The sequence below is a fragment of the Sus scrofa genome, chromosome 6, assembly GCF_054392235.1.
Source record: "Sus scrofa isolate SSC_HxYL_T2T_F1_AM1 chromosome 6, Sscrofa_HxYL_maternal_Yorkshire_Landrace_v2.0, whole genome shotgun sequence".
NCBI lineage: Eukaryota > Metazoa > Chordata > Mammalia > Artiodactyla > Suidae > Sus > Sus scrofa.
The window spans coordinates 69,806,862-69,829,306 of NC_139388.1; the positions used below are offsets into that span (position 1 = coordinate 69,806,862).

General features: G+C 54.3%; 1 protein-coding gene across 10 annotated transcripts in view; it reads right to left on the reverse strand.

Annotated features, from left to right (window-relative positions):
- CEP104 (centrosomal protein 104) overlaps nucleotides 1-22,445 on the reverse strand; it is a 35,887-nt gene that overhangs the window by 12,893 nt on the left and 549 nt on the right. For 8 of the 10 annotated variants that reach the window (XM_021095230.2, XM_021095228.2, XM_084962626.1 and 5 more), the window contains exons 2-12: nucleotides 19,004-19,128; nucleotides 9,816-9,989; nucleotides 9,391-9,529; nucleotides 8,183-8,245; nucleotides 7,831-7,907; nucleotides 5,091-5,259; nucleotides 4,669-4,824; nucleotides 3,839-4,066; nucleotides 2,054-2,257; nucleotides 1,393-1,560; nucleotides 944-1,117 (exon numbers count right to left, since the gene is read on the reverse strand). In XM_021095230.2, the coding sequence (XP_020950889.2) occupies nucleotides 944-1,117; nucleotides 1,393-1,560; nucleotides 2,054-2,257; nucleotides 3,839-4,066; nucleotides 4,669-4,824; nucleotides 5,091-5,259; nucleotides 7,831-7,907; nucleotides 8,183-8,245; nucleotides 9,391-9,529; nucleotides 9,816-9,989; nucleotides 19,004-19,116 (1,665 nt within the window). In that variant the 5' untranslated portion in view covers nucleotides 19,117-19,128. Of the gene's footprint in view, nucleotides 1-943; nucleotides 1,118-1,392; nucleotides 1,561-2,053; nucleotides 2,258-3,834; nucleotides 4,067-4,668; nucleotides 4,825-5,090; nucleotides 5,260-7,830; nucleotides 7,908-8,182; nucleotides 8,246-9,390; nucleotides 9,530-9,664; nucleotides 9,990-19,003; nucleotides 19,129-22,445 lie in introns of those variants that run through there. The other 2 variants (XM_084962627.1, XM_084962628.1) reach the window with 2 other exon arrangements.

A 22,445-nucleotide genomic window follows, 5' to 3' on the forward strand; every position in this document is an offset into this window, starting at 1 on the left:
GAACGTTGCTAACATATGAGCTGCAACATGGAAAGGAGTCACTTTTCGGCAGGTCCACAGGCCACAGCACCCCAGACACCCTCATCTGGCAGCACAGTTAACTCTTTCTCAGCCTGTGAGTGCTTCTGAACCAAAAGGGAAGAAGCAGGAGCAGCGTGAACAGCAAAATCCCTGAGCAACAGGTGTGCGCCCTGGAATCGGGGCTCGCCGCTGGCGGGACCCTGGTGCAGCAGGAGAGCGGTGGGAGGCCGCTCAGCACCGCCAACGGCTCGGTGCCCTGTCCCCGTCCCTGCATGCGACACGTGGGATGGACCCAAACAGCATCACGTATTCCATCTCTGGAAATTTAAGTGCGCTCTTCATGTGGGAGAATTGACCCCTCTGCGAAACCACGGACGCTGGGGATGCCTTCCCCAGAAGGTCTTGGACGCGACCCCAGGCTTCCCGAGGCCCACACGTGACCCTCCGCTTGCGCCCTCCCAGGCCAGGTGCGGTCCCCAGCCTAGAACAGCCAGCTCTCCGGCTGCTCGGCTGAGCGGGGCCCCGACTGGCAAGTGCTCACGTCTGCCTCCGCACCTCCCCTGGCGCCCGGCCAGAGGCCGCGGGGCTGCTGAAGGAGCGAAGACCATCCCGGGAGAAACCGAGAAACGCCTGTTTCTTTACCGCATTCCCCTATGCTGATGGGGTTTTGCACCTACCTTGATTTTTAAAAAATAACAGCACACGCTGAATAAGAGAAACGCTGCAAGAGCAAACTCTACCTGACAATCCCGTCTCGGGCAAAATGGACCCTTTTTAGTGCCTAAGGGAAGCACGACAGAGACTCACTAAGGATGACCCGTGCTACTCCGGGTGGGCAGAACCTTGGGAGGCATGAGGACCTGTAGGCGTGGCGTTATCTGCTTATTATTTCCGGTTTCCAATTTCACAGTGACGTTCCTACCTGAATAAAATTTGAAGCAATAACACGGAGGCGAGCAGAAGAATCTCCAGTTCTCGTGAGCAAAACGGGAATGGTTCTTTCCACACAGTGAGCTGTTTCAAGTTTGCTCAGTTTATGTTTAGGAATATACTGTGTGATGATCATTTTCAACAACTTCAAAGAGGCCTGGAAGACCTGAGAAAAAGGTGATAAAACCCGTGAGCCGCTTTAACTCAACCACGGGATGCATGGCAGCTCCCAGCGCCCCACGCAGGCTTCAGAGAGACGCCAGCGAGCGTGTGTCAGCCAAGGGGAGCCAGGCCTGTGGGCACGAGGCGGCAGGCACAGCCAGGGAGGCAGCCTGATGCCGCACTCGCCGTGTCCTTTGCTCGGGGCCCCAGTCCTGCGCGGGTGGCCACAGGGCAGGGGGCCAGCCACCTCCGGCTGGCACACGCGGGGCGGGGCCTCACCGGGGTCACGATGTCTCGAGCGGCCCTCCTGACGAGGAAGACGGCCGCCCGCAGCGCGTTCTTCACGGCCTCCTTCGGGGTCCCGAGCGGCAGGTCAGCCAGCTGTGCGGACAGCGCCAGCAGCGACTCCTCCCGGTGCGACCACGTCTTGGAATAGGCGGCGGCCACCTGGGGGCGGGGCAGCTGCCTCAGGGCGGCCCCCGCCCCCCCGCAGCCCCGGCCTTGGTTTGTTTCAAAGCAAGACACAACTTTTCCAGTAAGAGGACCTCTACCGATCAGGTATGTGCATTTAGAGAAATACCCCCCCAACAAGGAAAAGCTAAGTCTGTGTTGCAGTCTGAAGGCACTGGAGCTCCCTGGTGGCTCAGTGGGTTAAGGACCTGGTGTGGTTCCTGCTGTGGTGGGGCCACTGCTGTGACATGGGTTTGGTTGTTGGCCCAGGAACTTCCGCACGCATGGCCAAGAAAAAAAAAATACATGAATGTATTAAAAGAGTTCCACCCCGAGAAATCTTTTGAAGCTGGTGACGGTGTTGTGTTTTGTTTGTGCCGCTGTGGTTGCCCCTGGAGTGGGCAGTGCTCAAGGGTGGGGGGCAGCGTCCAGGGTCCTCCACCAGCCCAGTCCCGGCCCATCCCCGGTGGGCAGGCGCCTCTCTCCTTACCAAGGCCTCGCCCAGCACATCCACGGCAGAGCTGGCTTCACGCAGGGCCTTCTCTGTGAGCGGCTCCGGCTCGCCCACGACACCTCCCCGGGGAGCCTCGGCCGGCTCCATGGTGCTCCTCTCCGGCTCCGGTTCTGCAGCCACCCTCCCGGGCTGCTTGCGGGTCACAGGAAGGGGCCGTTCGTCGTAGGGCAGGGACTCAAGCTGCGTGAGGAAAGGGCGGCTTCGGGGCTCAGGTGTGGGATCCTCCCCACCAGCCCCGTCTACACCCACAGGCGCCTCATCTGAACACAGTATTTTGCTAATATCAGTCTCATCAGATTCGAATAACTTACACAACAGGGTGTCACTGAGAAACACCAGAGCAGGGTTCCTATTTCTTTTTAAGCTCATTACGGACCTAAGGAAAAGCAGGCGGACGCTGCCCCAGTTACTACTCACCGCCAGCAATCTCAGCACACTGAGAATAAAAGTCACCACATTTTTTTTCTGGCAAGACCTCTGGTTTTCCTTAGTTTATGGCTAGGAAATGACTATCGAGCCGCAGCCCTGTACGAACAGCTCTGAGCTAACACAGGCGGCCAGAGTGTCAGCTCCTGTCGCCCCCTTTGTCTGCAGAGCTGCTAAACCTCCATCGTACCAGTGGGCAACTCCTGTGCTCGAGCTTGGATGCCCACGTGGAGTGATGGAAAGAGGGACACCCCCCCACACCACGCAGTGGGCCTACTTTCTCGGGGTGGGGAGGCAGACACGCAATTACACAAGCAAGCGTGTAGCAGACTCTCAGAGTCATTTTCTGAGACAGGTGTCACCACGACACTGAGCAGACAAGGGGACTGTTCATTCACTTGGTATCTGATGACACACAAACTGAGTGTCCAGCACATGAGAGAGCAAGTCTCTCTTCCTCTAAAGTTTACTCGTAGGTGTAAACTGAGACATGCTGAGACGTTAAGCAAGGAGAAATGAGAGTTTAAACGGAAGTATTACACGTAACAGTCACGTTACAGGCACGCTGTCCCTGGAGGGTGATGGTGACACTCGCAGAGTGACCGGGATAGCTGAGGCAGGAGGGTCCTCTGTGCTGCCTGGCGTCCTCCCTTCCTCCCCAGAGTCCCCTGGCCACACGGCTGTGTAGGCCAGGAGCTCCAGGGAGGCCCTAACAGGCCAATGGGCACTTTTGCTGTTCAATCCCGGTCGCTGCCCTGAGGCCGATCTCAGCAGGGTAAATGGGGCCTCTGCTTGGAAGGGCGTGCGCTCCTGGCCAGATGCACAAGGCACAGACCTGAAGCCAAGGCCACGTGCCCTAGGGCATCCCGGAGCCACGGAAAACAGCTTCGCAGAACAGGAAGAAACCAGGCTTTGAGCTACAGAATCAGACACCCCTGAAACCTGCACAAGCGCTTCCCTTCCTAGTTGTAAATGCCACTGGCCCCGGGGTAGCAGGGAAGCAGGCTCTGTTCCCAACACAGGAAGTCACGTGTAACGTACACGGCATGTACCGAGGCTCTGCTGCGGTCACCCCGGCTCAGGCGCCAGACCACACCGCCTCATTCACTCCAGGAAACGGCCCCTAAGCAGCCGTCTGTGCACTGTTGCCAAGGGAAAGCGGAGGCTCGGAGGACGCTGCCGGCTGGCGTCCAGCCTCAGCGTTTCTGCACGTCCCCCGGATGTAGGCGGGAGAGGCGGTCCGTGCCCTGCGCCCTGGGAAAGCACCAGGCACAGCGGGTCCCCACCGCGCATCTGCTGACTAAACTGCACACAGTGCAAAACCGAGTTACCTACGTGGGTCTTGGGAGGAGGGTCTGCGGCGGGAGGGGGCCGGTGCACGGTGGGATGCTGTGGGGAGGCCTCCAGGAGGCGTGATGAAGGCTTCTCCTCAAGGAAAGGGGCTGCAAGCTGGGTTTCTGTCCCCTTTTCTTCTGGCTGTGGCGGCGGGAGCACAGGCTGCTGGTGGCGAGGGCTGCCTGGACGGACGAGGGGCTGAAGCGGCAGATCCAAAGGCCTTCGCATCTGGGAAAGAGTGTGGCCTTCAGCTCCCAGAATCGCCGCAACACGGGGCCCGCCCTTCTCGTTCCTCCAGGGGAGCAGCAGTTTTGGAGGCAGAGCCTCGACCATGAGGCCTACGGCCACGTCGTGGTCCTCTCCTGTCTCTGGGTGGCTGCTGCGTGGACCCCTTGAGTGACACACGCACCAAACACCCATGGGACCCTGAGAGTCAGCACGGGGGGTGCTGCGGGCGGGCAGGGAGCCCCTGCTGGACCCCAGCAGACTGTGCTGTGCACGCCGTGCCCCCAGAGCAGCCTGTCCTGTCACCCTAACCACCCAGCGGCTGGTAGGTGCCAGCAGGTGCACCAGGCAGTGAGCCCCAGAGCCTGCGCTCGGCACTGCTGCCTGGGCTCCGGGCCTGCCTCCCAGCCCAGAAGGGGGGCTCTGGAGGGGGTGCACCTCCTCTGCCACTGGCCAAGGCGGTCAGGGAGCATGGGGCACGGCCATTGGTTCACAACCGGCGGGGGGAGGCAGGCAGCCACCAAGGGAGGAAGCCCTTCCACCCGACCCGCGAATCCCCCACCAGGGTGCGTCAAGGCCAGGCTGGGGCGCGTGGCCGCACCCACCAGCTCGGCGCCTGCCAGGTCGTGCAGCTGCAGCTGCTGGTACACGCGGAGGCGGTACTGCTCCATCTGCCGCTTCTTCTCCTTGGCCAGGTCATAGTCCTCCTTCTCCACGGCACAGCGCTTCTCCACCTCGTACCTGCCCAGCCGCTCGCCCACCTGAAGCACAGTGCCAGATGCAAAGACAGCTTTAAGGGGAAGGACGGGGAGCAGGGGGCGGGGCCAGCCGCCTGCTGCTGTTGGCCTCTGAGAGCCTCAGTCTCCTGCCACCTCGGGGTGCAGGTGGCACTGAGGCCTCTGGAGTGTGCGCTCACGCCTCCATCCGCCCGGGGCGGGACGGCGAGGACACCCCTGAACCCACGCTGAGCCCCGCATCCCTCGGAGCCCCGGTCGCAGGCCGGGAGGAGCCTCTTCTCTGGAGGTACCTTGTGCAGGTCGGCAATGGCTTGTTTCAGCTTCTTGGCGTGGTCGTAGCGCTCCTGCCGCACCGCCTCGCGCTTCCTCTCGTCCAGCCTGCGGATGATCTGCGCCACCTCGGGGTCCTGGTACATGTCGAACGCCAGGTCGTCCAGTGGGGAAATATAGTCAGACTTGCTGGAGGGAAGAAAAGGGGGAGTCAGAGCCAGTGTGGGCCTCCCTGAGGCTGCGGGGGGAGCGGCGCCCCGGGGGCTCTGTGCTGGGGATGCACAGGCAGGAGAGCCCCGCACGCCCCCTCGCCCCCGCCCTCTGTTCTGGGGCGTTTCCTGTTCTGGGGCTTCAGGCCCCACAGCAAGGGCAAGCAGGTCATTCTGACCCCACAGCGCCTGCTCTCGGGCGCCTGGGCCGGGCTCTGAGGGAGCTGCACGGGCAGGACAGAGCACGCCGGTCACTTGCAGATGTGGGAAACCCAAACCCAACCCAGCTCTGAGCAGGGCCCAACCCTGCAGAGCCCAGGGCTGCCTCTCGGGCCACAGTAACATTAGAGACGGGGAACCGGCGCCTCGGGGCCGCGGCTCAGAGCCTCACCATCCAGCCCTGCAGGAGATGAGAAAAACCCTCCCCAGATAAAGGACTTCAGAGTCACCCGGTGACCTGCGTGGGTAAAGGAGCCCCTCCCTTCCAGTTCTGTGGCAGCCCAGCAGCTTTCTTCTGGGCCTAACGTTTAGACCTGCGACACCAGCCTAACGACTCAGCAGAAACGGCAGGGTACACGGTTCAGAGGCAGAAAGACGCCTCCCGCTGGCTTGGACCTGGCTGTCCTTGGGCACAGACTTTGTCAAGATGCTCCTTGTCATAAAAGTTTGGCTGATTAACAATAAATTCACACAGGACAGCGGACCACGCGATCTTTCAAAACCACCAAGGACCCCATCCCCCACTCCATGAGTGCAGGCAGTCTTCGGGAACAGGAGGGGGCACGGTGGCCGGGGCGGCTGTGAGCAAACTTTGTCCTGTTCAGGGGTGACTGAACAGGAGCATGTGGCAGCGTCTCCAGGGTCCCAGTGTCTCCAAGATCCCCTCCAACTATTTCTGCCTAAACACACGCTATGCGCTCAAGTCTAAGTCGCTCTGCTTTGACGTCCCAGAGACGAAGTCACAACTTCGTTATGGTATAAACATCCCCCAGAGGAGAAAACGAGGCCGAATTCCCTCTTTCCACGGATGCCCCGTGGTACCAGTGGACTTGGCCTCGGGTGCTGTACACCCCTCAGGACCACCTGCACCTTCAGGAAGGCTCCCCCCTGGGGGAGGGGGGCAGGACAGGAACTGCAGTCTACCATCCGGTGGCCAACGTGACATAGAAATAACTTAAACAGAAACCACCAGAGGCCTCTAGCAGGATCTGAACCCGCTTGTGAGCATGGCTGTCCCCTTGGCGGGAGCTGCGCTGAGGGCGGCGTGGAGGCGGCAGTGAGAAGATGCTGACTGGGAAGCGGAGGGCACCACCTCGTGGGGCGAGGACTCCATGGGGCGGCAGGATGGGGGGGGCTGCGGGGGGGCTGGGTGGGCGATGAGGCCTCCACTCTGGTGCATCACGTTCACCCCCGACCAGGTGGCCTAGCCCGTCTCTCAGGCTGCAGCCCGGGAAGACCAGGCCCGCGCACGCTTGGCAGGCCAGGGGCTCCCGAGTGACCACACGAGAACAGACTCCACGTGTGATGCAGAGGAGAGACAGCAGTTCTGAGCATGTGCAGTGAGTGGGGAACCACAGGTTACGGACAGCCGCCTGCTGTCCACTGACACCTAAACTCTTTACCTTTTCGTTACTGGGGAGCTGCTGTCGGAGGAGGGGACCTGGGTGTCGTGTTGATTTCCTCGCCTTAACAAGCAGCAGGCAGGTGACAGGGGTGCTGAATGGCTCTGCCCCAGAGAGGTGCCTGGGACAGGGTGGCAAGGGCCATGCCCTCCACGCCTGACCTGCCAAAACCGGGGAGCAAGCCCGCCACATCTGTACGACTGTCCACGTGAGGAGTGTGCACAGGAATTCGAGGAACTGCCCTGCCCTGTGTCTTCTCACTCCCTTCAGTTTTAAAGCAGACACGAGATGAAGAGTCTCCAGGAACTGATGACTTGGGCCTGTTCATACCTTCAATTCTCACCTGTGATTTCTGCCATCAAAGGACAGCTAAGAGACCTTTCATCGGAGTGCCTCTTAGGAACTTTCTCGTACTACCGGGACACTCAAGAAGTGAAGTCAGGAGTTCTCGTCGTGGCACAGTGGTTAACGAATCCGACTAGGAACCATGAGGTTGCGGGTTCGATCCCCGGCCTTGCTCAATGGGTTAACGATCCAGCATTGCCATGAGCTGTGGTGTAGGTCACAGACACGGCCCGGATCCCGCATTGCTGTGGCTCTGGCGCAGGCTGGCAGCTACAGCTCCGATTCAACTCCTAGCCTGGGAACCTCCATATGCCGCGGGTGCGGCCCTGGAAAAAGACAAAGACAAAAAAAAAAAAAAAAAAAAAAAAAGAAGTGAAGTCATCTCTGTTGGGCAGTGACTGAAGATGCGCCAAATACAAGAGTGACCTTCATCTTCCATTTGTTTAAGGCAACCCCTTCAGCGGCCTGTCTGGCTCTAGACTGGATGGGGAGGCCCCAGGCTGGGGTCCTCGGCGCTGAGCCGCACTTTCCTGGCTCCAAGGCAAAGCTGCAGAGGCTCGCTGCCCAGCGGGCGGGGCTCTTACCCAGAACAAGTTCCTTCGAGAGCGGGGTCCTCCGCCGTGTGCCCCAGATAGTGGTCAATCAGCTTCTCCCTAGAGGGCTGTGGGAGAGAGGGTTCTGCTCAGTGTCTCCGAGAGAAGAGGCACAGCACAGGACAGAGAGACAATCGACAGAAAGACGGCCCCAGTCTTCTGGAGGCACCTGCTCAAGGTGTCAAGTGAAGGGCAGCCTGGGATTCAACAGCTGCAGAAAATTACCCACGAGCTGTTCACCAGATAATTCTGCCGAGACTCTGAGGATGAGACACTGACAAAAGTGACCTCCTCTTGTTGGCAGTAAAGCTTCCGCTTTCGGAACGAAACTCCCCCAACTTACGATATTGCTTTCGTCACCGAAATCTGCAGGGTCTCCAATGATATTTATTGCAACCAAAGCAACCTAAGAAAGAGTTAATCAATAGACATTAAGTAGAAAGCATGTGCCACGACCTCACCCCTTATAACACACTCTGAGCCACACTGTCATCAAAGGGGATGACACACATCAAAACGCAGTCCTTGGGAATCTCACGCTGCTGAGAATTAGTAATCATTTTTATAAGTTAACATTCTAATGCTGAGCCAAGTGGCTGTATTAATGTTTGAAGGATATTAAAATAGTAATCGCTAAAAAGACCTCCAACGTTTTAGCCTGGCTCAAGGTTAACTCGAGTGAACTCAAGGTTAACTTGACTCAAGGTTAAGGATGCAGTCATGGGTACACAAGGGCGGTAAATTAGACGCCCAGTGAAAAGCTGCCCCGAGACACCTCGGTTTGCCTACGTCAGCGATTCTCCCCGGAGGGGGAGGAGCTGCCTTGCTGGACCCCTTCCTAGAGAATCACCAGAGCGGAACAAACCCGGGGGAGGGGGAGGTTGGGGGGGGAAGGGTTCACGGTCGTCTCCCGCTGACGGTCACAAACAGACCAAGCAACGGTCACAAACGGACCAAGCAACGTCGCTCAACCCAGGGCTCTCCTTCCACGCACCTGCTCAGCGCAGGCCTCTGACCTGCTGGAGCCTGCGGCCTGCCTGGGGCAGTCAGTGTTTGTGCTAATGAATGAGGCTGCTCTGGACATAGTAGTTATGCCAACAAGAGAAGAAGGAAGGAAAAGGAGGGAAAGAGCCAGGAGCATTAAACCACATTCCCAGTTTCCGCCAGGAAACTTCATCTCATAAAAGTTCAGTGGGTTTATCTAGAGCAGTGCTGTCCAACAGAAACAGGAGTCAAGCCACACACGTAATTTTGAGTTTTCTAGCAGACGCGGAAAAAGAGTTTAAAACTGAGAGCGAAAGTTGATTCTAATGATACATTTAAATTTAATCTATCCGAAGTATTTGCATGTCATCCTGTAGCTGAGTCTCGCTGACACACCCCGCCCCTGCGGCCGGGCCAGCCGCACTGCCAGCGAGCGCAGCCGCAGGTGGCCGGTGGCTCCGAACCAGAGAGTGTCATTCTGCCACAGAAAGGCCCGTGTGAGGGAAGGCACGACCCCGCCACGCGGGGGAGGGACGGATGCCATCGAGGGGAGGCCGAGCTCCTCACCTGATTATATACGTTGTACTTGTTGATGTGGTTTTGGTGAAAAATCAGCTTAAGAAACTGTCCTACTGCATCCACATAAACTGATTTTAGTTCCCGGGCTTTGCAACCTGTCTTTTCATTGTCACACAGAGAGACGTAGCTGCAAGGAAAAACACAGCTCTGGAATCCTGTCGACACAAAACCACAGAGCCCCCCTGCCCGCACGCAGCTCTACAGGCTGGAAGGAACATCGAGTCTGGGTGACCGAGCCCAGAGATGAGGTTCGGAATTGTACCTTTAGCCGGGCTCCGTGTCTGACAAGCAAGCGGAGTGCTACTGGCAGGAAGGGTGACGCTGCTGCCAGTACAGGTGCCTGCAAGGGGCCAGGAGCAGGGCGGGCGGACGGCGCCCCCTGCACACACGCACGTGCGGAGGGCCGCTCTTACCCCAGCCTCCGGAAGCGCTCGGCTTGATACGGCACGAAATACTCGGGCAGGCTCTCGCTGACGTAGAACTCGATTTTACTGGCGATCATGTACTGATGAGCCAGCAGCTGCAGCTTTCGTATTCGACACCGCTCCACCATTTGCAGGACAATTTCTTGTGGAAACTGGCAAAATCTAAAAGCAAATACACTTGTTTCTGCGCAGGATCGCCAGAGAGGGTCTCGAGATGCTGGCCCCCTTGCTTCCACGTACTGTGGGGGCTGCGGGGGCTGCCCTGCTCTCCAGCCTTCCACTTGGAGCTGAAGCTCCGAGGAAGGACTGGGGGCCGGGGAGGCGGGGGTGTCTGTGGCCCCCCAGCCAGAATCATACTTGGAGCAGCTGACTCAGGGTCTGAAACGAGATCTGAAGTTTATCATGCGACAGACCCCTCCATCTAAAGAGGCTGCCCCCGTGAATCGCCGGGTTTCTACCCGAACCTAAACACCCCAGGAGCCCGCCTTCCACAGGCCTGGGCTGAGGGAGCGGTGATCCTGAGTGTCTTGTGCTCCGTGGCCGGGGGGGTGGGGGTAGGGTGGGAAGAAGCCCAAGCTGTCAACACGGGTGCTTCTAACTCTGCTCAGGAGGACACGGCACCTTATACACCTTGCGCCGCGCTGCGTGGTCACGACGGCAGCAGCAGGCGCTGAGGTGTGGATGGTGTGTGTGCCGAGCTGGCCGGCCCTGGGCATTGAGGGCACCCAGTGGGAGCGGGGGGCACGGAGGACGGGCCATCAGGGAAAGCCCCCAGCACATGGCATGACCCTCTGTGAGCACAGAAGTGACCCATCTGCTGGCCTGCTGGGCGCTCCCTGCCAGCCATGCTCCAGAGAAACAGGAGCCCCCAGCCAAACAGCACCAGAGCCAGCCTGTCCTTGCTGCCCACCAGCACACACAGACGCGTGACCCTGCACCCCTTGGGCATCAGATGCGACAGATAAAACAGGCTCCTGACCCAGCTCCCCCTGCCCCCCGCCCCGAGCCAGTCTCCTCCCGGCTTCCCCTTCAGCAGGGGCACTGCTGGTCCCTGTGACCACGCTGGTCCTTAGACTCCAGGATGGTCCGGCCTCCCATATGGCCGCTCTGGAGGCTCACGGCCGTGTGCCAAGCGCCTGCTTACACGAGGCACTCGGTGCGCGCCCCGACCATCCGGGGACTGGACAGAGAAGAGCAGAGAGAGGAGCTCCAGGCGGACGCTAGTGTTTAGCTGAGCGATGAAAAGCGTGAGTGGGGAGAGTGCCGACGAGAAAGTGGGGCCAGTGACTACGCAGGGAACAGACTCACTCTGGGGGGGTGCGTCCCCGGGAGTTCCTAATGCCAAGCTATCAAAAACCCAGAGGTCACAGGAGAGGTGCGTGTGGGCAGGAGGGCAGCCAGGGCAGAGGGGACCCGGCAGCCTGAGCCTGGGGCACCCTCTGGCCAAGCACCACTTCAGACACTTAAATACTTACTGGTTTTGTTTCTAGTTTTTTATCTGTAAATTATTTTTTGGCCATGCCCATGGCATGTGGAAGCTCCTGGGCCAGGGATCACCCCTGCACCACAACAGCGATCCAAACCACAGCAGTGACACCACCAGATCCTTAACCTACCGCGTCGCAAGGGAACTCCGAGACATTTCCTGCTTTTACTTTGTATTAATTAATGAACTTTTGGGCCACGCCCCCAGCATGCGGAAGCCCCTGGGCCAGGGATGGACTCTGAGCCCAGCGGCAGCAACACTGGATCCTCCACCGGCTGTGCTACAGCAGCACCTCCCCACTGACTGCCTTTAAATGCAGGACACGCACAGCATAGTTTGTGGTGAGGTCATTCTAGGCATAAGGACACAGTACTCTCTTGTGGAAAAAAAATCCTTTATTATTTTAAAAAACCTTCAAAATTGTTTAAAGAAAACTAAGCTGCTTGACAAAAGTTTGAAGCTGTGTATTTTAAAACCCTTCAAAAAAGGGCTATGTGCAGTTATTCAAATGTAGCTTATTAAGAATGTATGGATGGCTCAGCAAACAATCTGACTCGTATCCTTAAGGACGTGGGTTCAATCCCTGGCCTCGCTCGGTGGGTTAAGGATCTGGCATTGCCGTGACCTGTGGTATAGGTCATCGGCTCGGATCCCATGTTGCTGTGGCTGTGGTGCAGGCGGCAGCTACGGCTCCATTTTGACCCCGAACCTGGGAACCTCCATGTGCCCCATGTGAGACTCTTAAAAAAAAAAAAAAGAATTTATAGACGAATCAAAAATACTCCTTAAACGGATTAAAAGAAGAAGCAATGCACATACAAAAGTGAATGAAGGGAAGTCCCATCTAAGTGGAAGCCAGGGGCCCTGAAGGGGGGGCTCAGGCAGGCACCCTCCTCATCCTGGCTGTCCTCCAAAGGGCTTTCGCCCAAAGCAGCCCCTCCTGACGCCTCTTCTCCAGAAAGTGAGGTCTGTCTTTCTCCTCTGTCCCCCAGACTTGCTTACGGTTTCTCCACAGTTTGCATGTCCCCAGCTGCAAGTTGCTGCCACTGGAATAAGCTCACTTTGCTGGTGAGATCATGGGCTCTCTTATTTATAAGGCTGACATCACATGTGGCCAGAAGTGGGGTCTGGAGATGAGCCTCTGAGATCCTAACAACCCAGGCCCTCCTTCCCCTGGCCCCGGAGGCCTCCTCCTCCTTTGGGGCCAGCAAGTCCCCTCTCGGGTTTGGGGCTCCCTCCTTCTGGGTGAGCTCTCCCACTTTACCCGGGATCTGCTTCTTGCTCTCTGGGGAGGCAGTGTTCTCTGGGCAGGGACGAGTTCGTTCTCCCCTGGCCCTGGCCCCTCTGTTTAGGCCTCTGAGAGGTGCACGCCTGCTCCTGAGCTCCGACCACCACTCAGCCACGGGCGGAGTTTTCTTAGGAGGACACCACACTAGAGTTTCTTTCTCCTGAAAGGGGGAAATGGCTCCAGGATTTGACAGCAGCCGTCCAAGTAGCCAACCAGGCGAGTCTAACAACCCTCAATGTCTTTTATTTGCTCTGTCAGGCTCATGAGAGCTGATTTTGAGAACACTAATCATGTGCCACCTTTGGATCAGCTAACACTTTCCTTATGGGCAAAATCTCCAACTGAAATTCACAGAATCCAGGGCTCCAAGATTAAAACGAATCCCTCGAAACCTCTCCCCAGAATTAACACCCTGTAAATAGGCATTGAGCCCGTAACAGCAGATCTCAAAGCTCGGGGCCCCTTGTGCCAGTCCTGTAACACCCTGCTTTAGCTGTGAGAAAGCCCAGGGGCTGAGGATGGAGGTCTGCCTAGGAGCTCAAGATAAACGACGTGCTGAGCCCCAGCGCCCTCTTGCTGCTCATTCCTGTGGGCTCCTTCCCCACCGAAAGCAGAACCTTCACTGTGCTCCCTGGTAGCCCGTCGGTAAGGTGAGCCATTTCTTTTTGCTTTCACTGGGGAAGGACAACAATACACCTGGACAGAAATGCTCAAGGGTTTTCCTCAAAGTCCTTGCTTTGCACAGACCTTAAAGGCCGACCAGGACAATACAGCTTTCGCAGGCTCATGCTTTATTACAGTACATGGATAACTTGCATCTACACTTTCCTTTGGAAACATCACAATGAGGCAGCGTTAGCCTGTTGAATCTTTTAGCCTTAAAGGGTCAAAAAGTCTCTGAGGAAACACTGCTCAGGCCTGATGGTTCAGGCACCTGATCTTAGAATGAGGCTACATTTAGCTCTGGGTTGGCTTCATGGTGTCCCGAACTCCCCCAAACCTGAAACTCAGCCCAATTAGGAGGTGGTGTTTTTTTTTTTTTTTTTTTGGCTAGCTGGCTACTGTCAAAACTGGATTCCAAATTTCTCTCGTATGGCCCAGCCCCTACATGTCTTATAAAAAAACAACAAACCTGACCGGGGGAGACTGGGATGACACAACCTTTGGAGCCTTCGAGAAAAGCATGAGAAAGGCCCCTGCCCGTGAACATCCGAATTACCAGCTGCCTTTTCTTCTCTTGGTTGTGAGGAGGAAGGGACGCCTTCGGAGTGCTCGCCCCAAACACAGGGACCATCATCGACCCATTGGGTATTATAGCCGACAGCTGGACCCTGTGCCATGGGGACAGCCCCCTTGTCTCAGAGCCATTCCTGCGACGTACCTTCAGGGAGACACCAAAGTAATCATAACAAGAGTCGTAATGATCATGGGATTCCCTCTAACCATCCTGGTACCGGTGTGGTGGGGGCCTCTTGAATGTACCTTTGGGTGTCTCTCCTGCTAGGAAATCCTCTTAACGCCCCCCTTCCCCTCTAACGTGCTGAAATAACCTCGATGCTGCTCTTTTCCCTCCTTTACCGACGAGACCCCGCCACACTGCCTGACACTGAGTTCACCTCCTGACTCCTGCACTCATCTACAGGGCATTCCTCCACCCAGTGCAGTTTTCACGGTGTACTCATAGCTCTTATTTAAAGGATGAGAAGGTCTGCTGTCCCGACTCCTCCGGAGGTCATCAAGGCAGCACCTGTGCCTGGGGCTACTTCAGCCCAGCAGGTGGAATTATACACTTTACATATTATAAAAGGCTCATTCCTTAGCCAAGGGAAGACCCACCAATGTTTATGGTATATAGACCCAGAGCTATCTACACCCATGGCCGTTATGCCTTCAGGGTGGCCCATGACTGGGACGTCACGGAAACAGCAAGGCTTCCTTAGCTCTGATGGGACTAAAATGAAAAATGGCTCATGTCCAAAGTGTATTAGACGCCATACTTTGGTCAGCTGCTCTGGCTATTATCAAGGTCCCTGGGCACTGTGGGATCCACGCCCTGGAAGTTAAAGGAAATCATCTTGCTGATGTTTTGGCCAAAAATGCTGCTCTTGAAGGACCCAATGGCTAAAGCTCTGTCATGGTCCACAGGGATAACTCCCCACATCCACCAGATGATAATTTGGAAACACTGAGTAGAAATGCCCAATGGGCCCCCAAAAAGGAAAAAGATACTGGAAATTAAGTAACTGTAGGCTCGCTAAAAAGAAAGAATTCTTGGTTTAGGTCAAACAATAATCTTGTCCTACCAGAAGTTCTAAAGTTCCCATGACTGACCACTGTACACGCATTAAGCCATTGGTCTACTGGCAAACTGATAGAGTTCATGAACCGATACTGGTGAACCTAATGCCTCAACATTGACAGATGAGTCCATAAATGCCATGACTTCTGACGGAGTCCTACCTGCACCTCCTGGCTACTCTCCTCTATGTGGAGGTTTTGGTAATGGACCCCATGCTTGGGCAACTTGTTGTCTCGATGAAATTAAAGGATGAAAGAACAGTGTGCTCATGCTGCACCCACTGGTCTACTTCTCTTCAGAACAAAACAGGAACCTCCCATTGGTCCACCCCATTAAACCTCAGTTATCTTAAACGGGAACTTCCAGGAGGCATACGTGACTCAAGGAAAGCCTTTCTTCCCTTCAGTCCACTAAGTACTAAGGAACATATAATTAGAAATCTCTTCCTAACACTGGAAGGGTGGCTAATTCCACAGTGGAAGGAGTTGATAACTTACTGGCTAAAGTTGTTTCAGGTAAGTGCATGGCTCCCAATTACCCACTTGCTGAGCAAGTAGATGTTGGTACAATAGCACACACCACCTGTTGCACATGGATAAATGTCCCTGGAGAGGTGGATGAAAGCAAAATTTCAGGATGGTGACGGTTTCTCATTGGCTGGGCCATTGCTGGACAAGGACAAAATATTTTTGCTCCTGCTGGGGCAGTAAAGTCAGCTTCTTCCTGCCCAGGAATGAAGGAAGGTACATGTCTTAGAGCTCCCTCAAGGCTCCCTTACTCTATTTTGAGGTATTCCCTTTATTAATTTTCACATTTCCCCCTTTGGTTCAAGAACTGTCTCCAGAAGTATCACTGATCAAGAGTCAAGTTTTCTGCATTTCATGGTTTTTGTCTCACAGTGTCAGTTCACCAGCCTGAACTTCTGCTTTCATCCAATGGCCTTCTGTTCAAAGCAGCCCCTCCCAACTTCCCCTTTTGTCTATAAAGTAACATTTCTCTCCTTTGATTCCCAGACTCGCCTATGGTTTCACCATGTTCTCAACTGCAATTCCTCTGCTGTCCTGCAATAAGCTCATTTTGCTGGTAAAATAACTGGTTAAAAAATTAAAAAAAAAATTTAAGGTTGACATTACCTAAAAAGGCTAGTGTGTAGCATTCAAAATAAACTGACAACCCTAGATTCCTTTTTGAATAACATTTAACAATAAAAAATTAATGCCCTGAGGCTCTGATCATTGGTGTGAACTCTGTGCTCTCTTGGAGAAATGTGTCTCATGTGCTAGAGATTGCAGGATCCTGAATTCCCAGGTCATAAAAGGCACTGGAGAAACTTCTCCTGAGCCCCTGTAAAGACCCCTACCAGAGCTGTATCTCTCAATGCCTGAGCATATGCCCTCTTTGCTCTGGGCTAACAGAGCACCCCGTCCTCTCTTTGGGAGACTTGGTTTGAGGGCACTTTTCTTTGTCTTCCTATGATGTGCTTGTCCTTAGGGAACACTCTACTGAACTCGAGACCCTAAGCCAAACCCTGCGTGAGTCTGCATGGTGATCAAGGCACATATATCCTTTCTCCTGGTGTAGTCTAAAAGTTTAATACTAAAACAAGTATGCCCTAGAATACCAAGCCAATATATGAAAGAATCATATTAGTATTAGTTTTATAACTGTTACTAAAAAGGGTGCTCTGTCTGTATATTTAAGTACCTTTAATTTATGCATAAACAGTGAACAAGTGTGTTAGCATAAAGGATCTCTGCAGAAGGGAAACGCAGGCGTGCAAGTGGGAATGGTAGCGCTTTTGGTACTTTTGCACAAAACTGGCCCCAGCTCACTCCAGGCCCCCCACCACCTTGGGGAGAGGCAGGACTGGACTGGTCTGTGCCTGGGGGTAGAGCGTGGACATGCCCGAGGTCCCCTGCATGGAGGTGTTTCTCAAGTCCCACTGGAGCTGGCGAGGCTTCCCTGGCTGGGCGCGGGAGTGGCGGTGACCAAGGCAGCCCTGTGATGCTTACTTGTCTGCAGATCAAGCCCTTGTTCATCAACATCCACTTCACTGGCAACACGGGGCTTTGTGTCCCCGTCTGCTTTGTTCTTTGTTTCATTTCTCGGTTCATTGAGAAGGGACCTTGTGTGCTGGGGCCCCTCAAACAACCCAAAAAGAAAATATATTTGAATTTTAAATGGGATTTACATTCGATTTTTTAGCAATATATCTTCTGAATAAAAGTAAGTCATAAAAGCCACATGTAAATCAATGAAGTTAAAACACAGCCTCGCACCACACACAAAAATTAACTCAAAATGGCTTAAAGACTTACGTATAAGACCTGACACCACAAAACTCTTCGACAAGAACATAAGCTCTGAATAGTCTCTGACATAAATGTTTTCTTAGGTCAGTCTCCCAAGGCAATAGAAGTAAAAGCAAAAATAGACAAATGGGACCGAATTAAACCTATAAGCCTTTGCTCAGCAAAAGAAACCACAGACAAAATGAAAAGACAACCTACAGAATAGGAGGAAGCATTTGCAAATGATGCGACTGACAAGGGCTTAATTTCCAAAATATACAAACAGTCCATACAACTCAATAACAAAAAAACAAACAACCCAATCAAAAAATGGGCAGAAGACGTAAATAGACATTTCTCTAAGGAATATATACAAATGACCAATAGGCACATGAAAAGATGCTCAACATCCCCAATTATTTGAGGAATGCAAATCAAAACAGCACCTCACACTGGCCAGAATGGCCATCATTAAAAAAAAATCTAAAAATAACGAATGCTAGAGAGGGTGTGGAGACAAGGGACCCCTCCTACCCTGTTTGCGGGAATGTAAACTGGTGCAGCCACTATGGAAAACAGCATGGAGGTTCCCCAGAAAACTAAAAGTACAGCTACCATCTGATCCACCAATCCCACTCCTGGGCATCTATTCGGAGAAAAGATAGACATGCTCCCATGCACCCCAATGGTCTTGGCTATTCACAACAGCCAAGACATGGAGACAACCTAACTGCCCAGTGACAGATGACTGGATTAAGATGTGGTACATAAATACAATGGAGCACTACTCAGCCATAAAAGGGAATGAAATAATGCCATTCACAACATGGAAAGACCTAGAGACTTTTTTTTTCCTTTCTTTTTAGGGCCACACTTGCAGCATATGGAGGTTCCCAGGCTAGGGGTCTAAACAGAGCTACAGCTGCCTGGACCGGATCCAAGCCATGTCTGCAACCTAAACCACAGCTCACGGCAACGCCAGATCCTTAACCCACTGAGCAAGGCCAGGGATCGAACCTACAACCTCATGGTTACTAGTGGGTTTCGTTTCCACCGTGCCACCATGGGAATTCCGGAAAGACCTAGAGATTATCATACTAAGTCAGAAAGAGAAAAACAAATACCACACGATATAAATGTGGAATCTAGAATGACACAAATGAGCTTATCTATGAAGCAGAAACAGACCCACAGACATAGAAACCAGACTTGTGGTTGCAAGGGGGAGGGGGTGGGGGAGGGATGTATTAGGAGTCTGGGATGAGCAGATGCCAACTGCTGCAGAGAGGACAGCTAAACAACGAGGCCCTGCTGTACAGCTCAGGGAATTACATTCAAATTCTGTGATAAACCGTAACTGACAGGACTATGAGAGAGAAGATATAATATAATGGAACCATTTCGCTGTAAAGTAGGAAGAAACACGACCCTGTAAATCAACTATACTGCAATAAAGAAATACATAAATACAAAGAACACCAAGGCACAAGTGCAGTCGCAGGTGAGCCTGCATGACCCGCCCTCAACCAGGGACCTGGGGGCGGGGGTGGGGGGGTCAGTTCTCCTTCCACTCTTTTGTATTCGCACGCTTCCTAAGTGAATGTGGGTTCCCGTTACAGGGGAAAACATTCAACAATTAAAGAAAAACACAGCAGGAAAAAAGTCCAGTGCCTAACTTGATGGGTGAGTCTGCAGAACCTCGAAGCTGCTGAGCCATGGAAGACCCGCAGCTCGGCCCCAGAGCCCCAGAGCCCCCGCATCCCAGAGCCCCCACGCCCCGGAGCCCCACCACCCTCGGCCCGTGCAGCCCACCTCGGCGATCTCCAGCCGCTGATGGTCGGTGCGTGGATCATTAGCTCCCGGGCACTGAAGCCGTCTTCGTGTCCGGAGGAGCTGACAACTACGAAGCCGATCTTGTGGGGCATTCTGCCACAGGGCTGTGGAAGAGCAAGGAAGATCTCAGCGGCTGGCGGTAACACTGCAAGGGTCAGTTCACGCCTTGCACACACACAGAGTGACCCACGGCCCGCTCAGGACGGTGTCATCACTGAAAGAATCTCGCTTCTCCTTAAGCACTTTTAAAGGCATCTCTAGCACCCTGTGAGGCATCATTCAAGTTACCTTGACTTTGCCCAAATATATGCCCAACAAGTCTGTCCAGTGTTACGCATTGAACTGCGTCCCCGCCCAAAGCTAGGATGAGGTCCCTGTACCCGCGATGTGATGCAGTCACATGGGGGGGGGGGGCTACTCCAACACACCTTATGTCCTTATCAGAAGAGAGCGGGGACACACAGGGACGAGGCCAAGTGGCACCAGCCCGGCATCTGGAGCCAAGGGCTGCCTGGGGCCGCCAGGAACCGGAGGCAAGGTGGGGGCCCCCCGGGGCCTTTAGAGGAAGCAGAGCTCTGCACATTACACCCTGATTTTGGACTTTGAGCCTCTAGAATAAGTTTCGTTGTTTTAAGTCATCTAGTGTGTGCAACTCTATTATGGCAAAAACAAAGCCTCTTGCTAAGAAATGAATACAAAGTTTTTCAAATTAGTTAAGAAACTAATAAACCAAGGTGTGAATAAATTACATAAAAGTAAGGGGAAGGGGGCAGTTTAATCAACAGCATAATAACTGCTAAATGAAAACGCTGACCAGCGGAGGGAGAGCAGAACCCCAGGCAGGACCTGGGGAGCCTGGCTGAGTGGCTGAGTCTCTGAGACGTTTGAATGTCGCCTGGATGACTCTTTTACGACATGATGTTTTAGCAGAGCTGACTTGGTTCACGGTTAGACACCATTGCTCGGAGGGCGGCATCATTGTAGTGATGGCTAGTTTTGCCCACCCCTCTGAAAACAGCACCTCCATCACGATTTCCCTGGGGGATTCTGACCCCCACCCCCGCCGCCAACTCCCACCGCCGGGCTCTGGCTCCCACCCTGCACTCCCCAGCCCCAGCCTGCAGGGCACATCTCCTGGGCTGGGTTGGCCCACGAGTTCCACGTCCCTCCTTAGTAACCAGTTCAGGGATGAGACGTGAGAACAGGACCAAAGTGACTCAAGCCAGGACCCTGCTGGGGCTGCTGGAGGCCAGGTGGGGAGATCCTGGCCAGGTAGGGTGGGCACGGGGAAGCAGTGCCCAGAGAGATGGAGACGCCGCTGTGTGAGCCCCAGGACTTAAAGCCCAAGGACTCACGGACTTCTGGTTACTCTCGTCACTAAGCCCATGGATGCTCTTCAGAGGGCCCATCTGAGCGAGGCGTCAGTGTGCAACCACGAGTCCTCACGGACACAGAGGATAAAGACTCCTGCAGGACACAACTAACTGGGGTTCTCAGGAGGAGGCAACATACAGGCATATCTCACGTCAAATGTGCTTGTTTTACAAGCTGGAGACATGGTCTAAAATTGCCTTTGATTTTGACTGAGAACTTGAAGAGGACAACATCAACAAACTAATTATTGGCTGGCACCAGCCAATGTTTCTTGGAATATATGAACAAAAGGACTAAAAATAGAGAAACCACTATTAAAGATCCTGGTTATTTTTGTACAAAGCTCACTGCAGGATGTCACAGGATGGCAGAGGAAAATCAAACTAACCCCGAAAGTAATGAGTCGCAGCCGCAAAAACTGGACAAGTGTGATTTACTCTGCGGTGCGCTGCAGGGCTGGCCTGTGTTCCAGCTCCCACGCCGGAGACAAAAAGTCTTGCCCAGCCTGCGGCTCTCCCACGTGCTGGGGCTGTGCTGGGGCTCTCCACCTGGACTGGCTTTCCCCGTGGCCACAGTACTTCCCCTACCCCACCTACCTCTGCACCTCCCCCTGCCCTTTCTGCAGTGGAGTCTCACTCGTCTTGACTCTGGAAGGGGCTGAATACACCCCCTCTCCTGGAGCCCAGTCCACGGCCAGGTCCCCCCACCCCCGCCGGGAGCTCTGCCCCTGCCCAATGAACCCTCCTCAAGCTCAATCTGCTGTTCTAACTGGCTCTCTGTCACGGATTCTATTACTTTATTTTATTTATTTATTTATTATTTTTAGGGCTGCACCCTCAGTATATGGAAGTTCCCAAGCTAGGGGTCCAAATGGAGCTGCAGCTGCTGGCCTGAGCCACAGCCACAGCAACATGGCATCTGAGCGGCATCAGTGACCTATCCCACAGCTCATGGCAACGCTGGATCCTTAACCCACTGAGCGGGGCCGGGGATCAAACCCGAATCATCGTGGATCTTAGTCAGGTTCCCTACCGCTGAGCCAGGACAGCAACTCCTGTCATGGAGTCTAAGGCCCAGGCAAATGTGGCACCACTCAGAGTTCGATCCCTGTGCTGGGAACGCCCCATGTCCTTCGGTCGCCTTCAAGAGCAGGGCCTGCTACCTTCTCTCCTACCTTGAACACAGAGCTGCGTCTCTATTAAACGTCTTCTAGTGAATGTCACGCACCTTGAAACTCCACAGATCCCAAATACTACGCATCTTGCCCCACGTGTCTACACACCCGCTGCCTTAGGTGGTACTTTAGCAGGCAGATGGGCACCTATTTAAACTTTCATGACAACTCTGAGACTCCAACTGCAGAGAAGGGGAAACTGAGGCACAGACGCCTGCCCTGGGTCATCCAGCTCTGCAGCCAAGCAGGCAGGGTTTGTCCTAGAGCTGGTCAGATTCCAGGGTTTCTGGTCTGGTCAGGTTCCAGTACTCCCTGCTATGGCGCTATGACTTAGAAACGGGACTCTACATCTGAATAAAAAACGTGTCCACTATGGTATGTTGTGACCATAAATCCAAAACACGGTAGTGGCATTTAGGAACCAGGCTGGAGAAATGCCCGGGAATCGCAGAGGCTATGGTGTTACCTTCGTTTGGGGATTTAAAAAGGATTCCTTTCTGGCCTCGTCCTTCCACCATATACCGAGGTGCCTGCTGTGTAAATCTTCCAGGGTTACATAAGATAGGCGGGGTGCCACTAAAGGTCCCTACTGTTAGGCTTTGTAACATTTTGGGGAGAAGCAAAGCTCTGTTGAATGCGGGACTGCAGCCGCTCTGCTGCACAGCGGTCCTCATTCCAGATGCACCCGGGTTGCATCACCCGCGAGCGGCCGTCACTCTCCACGGCGCCTTCCTCTAGCCAGGAGGTGACGGGGCGGCTCCTTCTACGAAGCCTGCTTTTCAATGCGCATCAGGGGTACTGCGACTCCACATTAAATCGAAACAATGTGGAAACTCCTGGACCCCTTGCTCAAGACCAGGAGACAAAAATTGT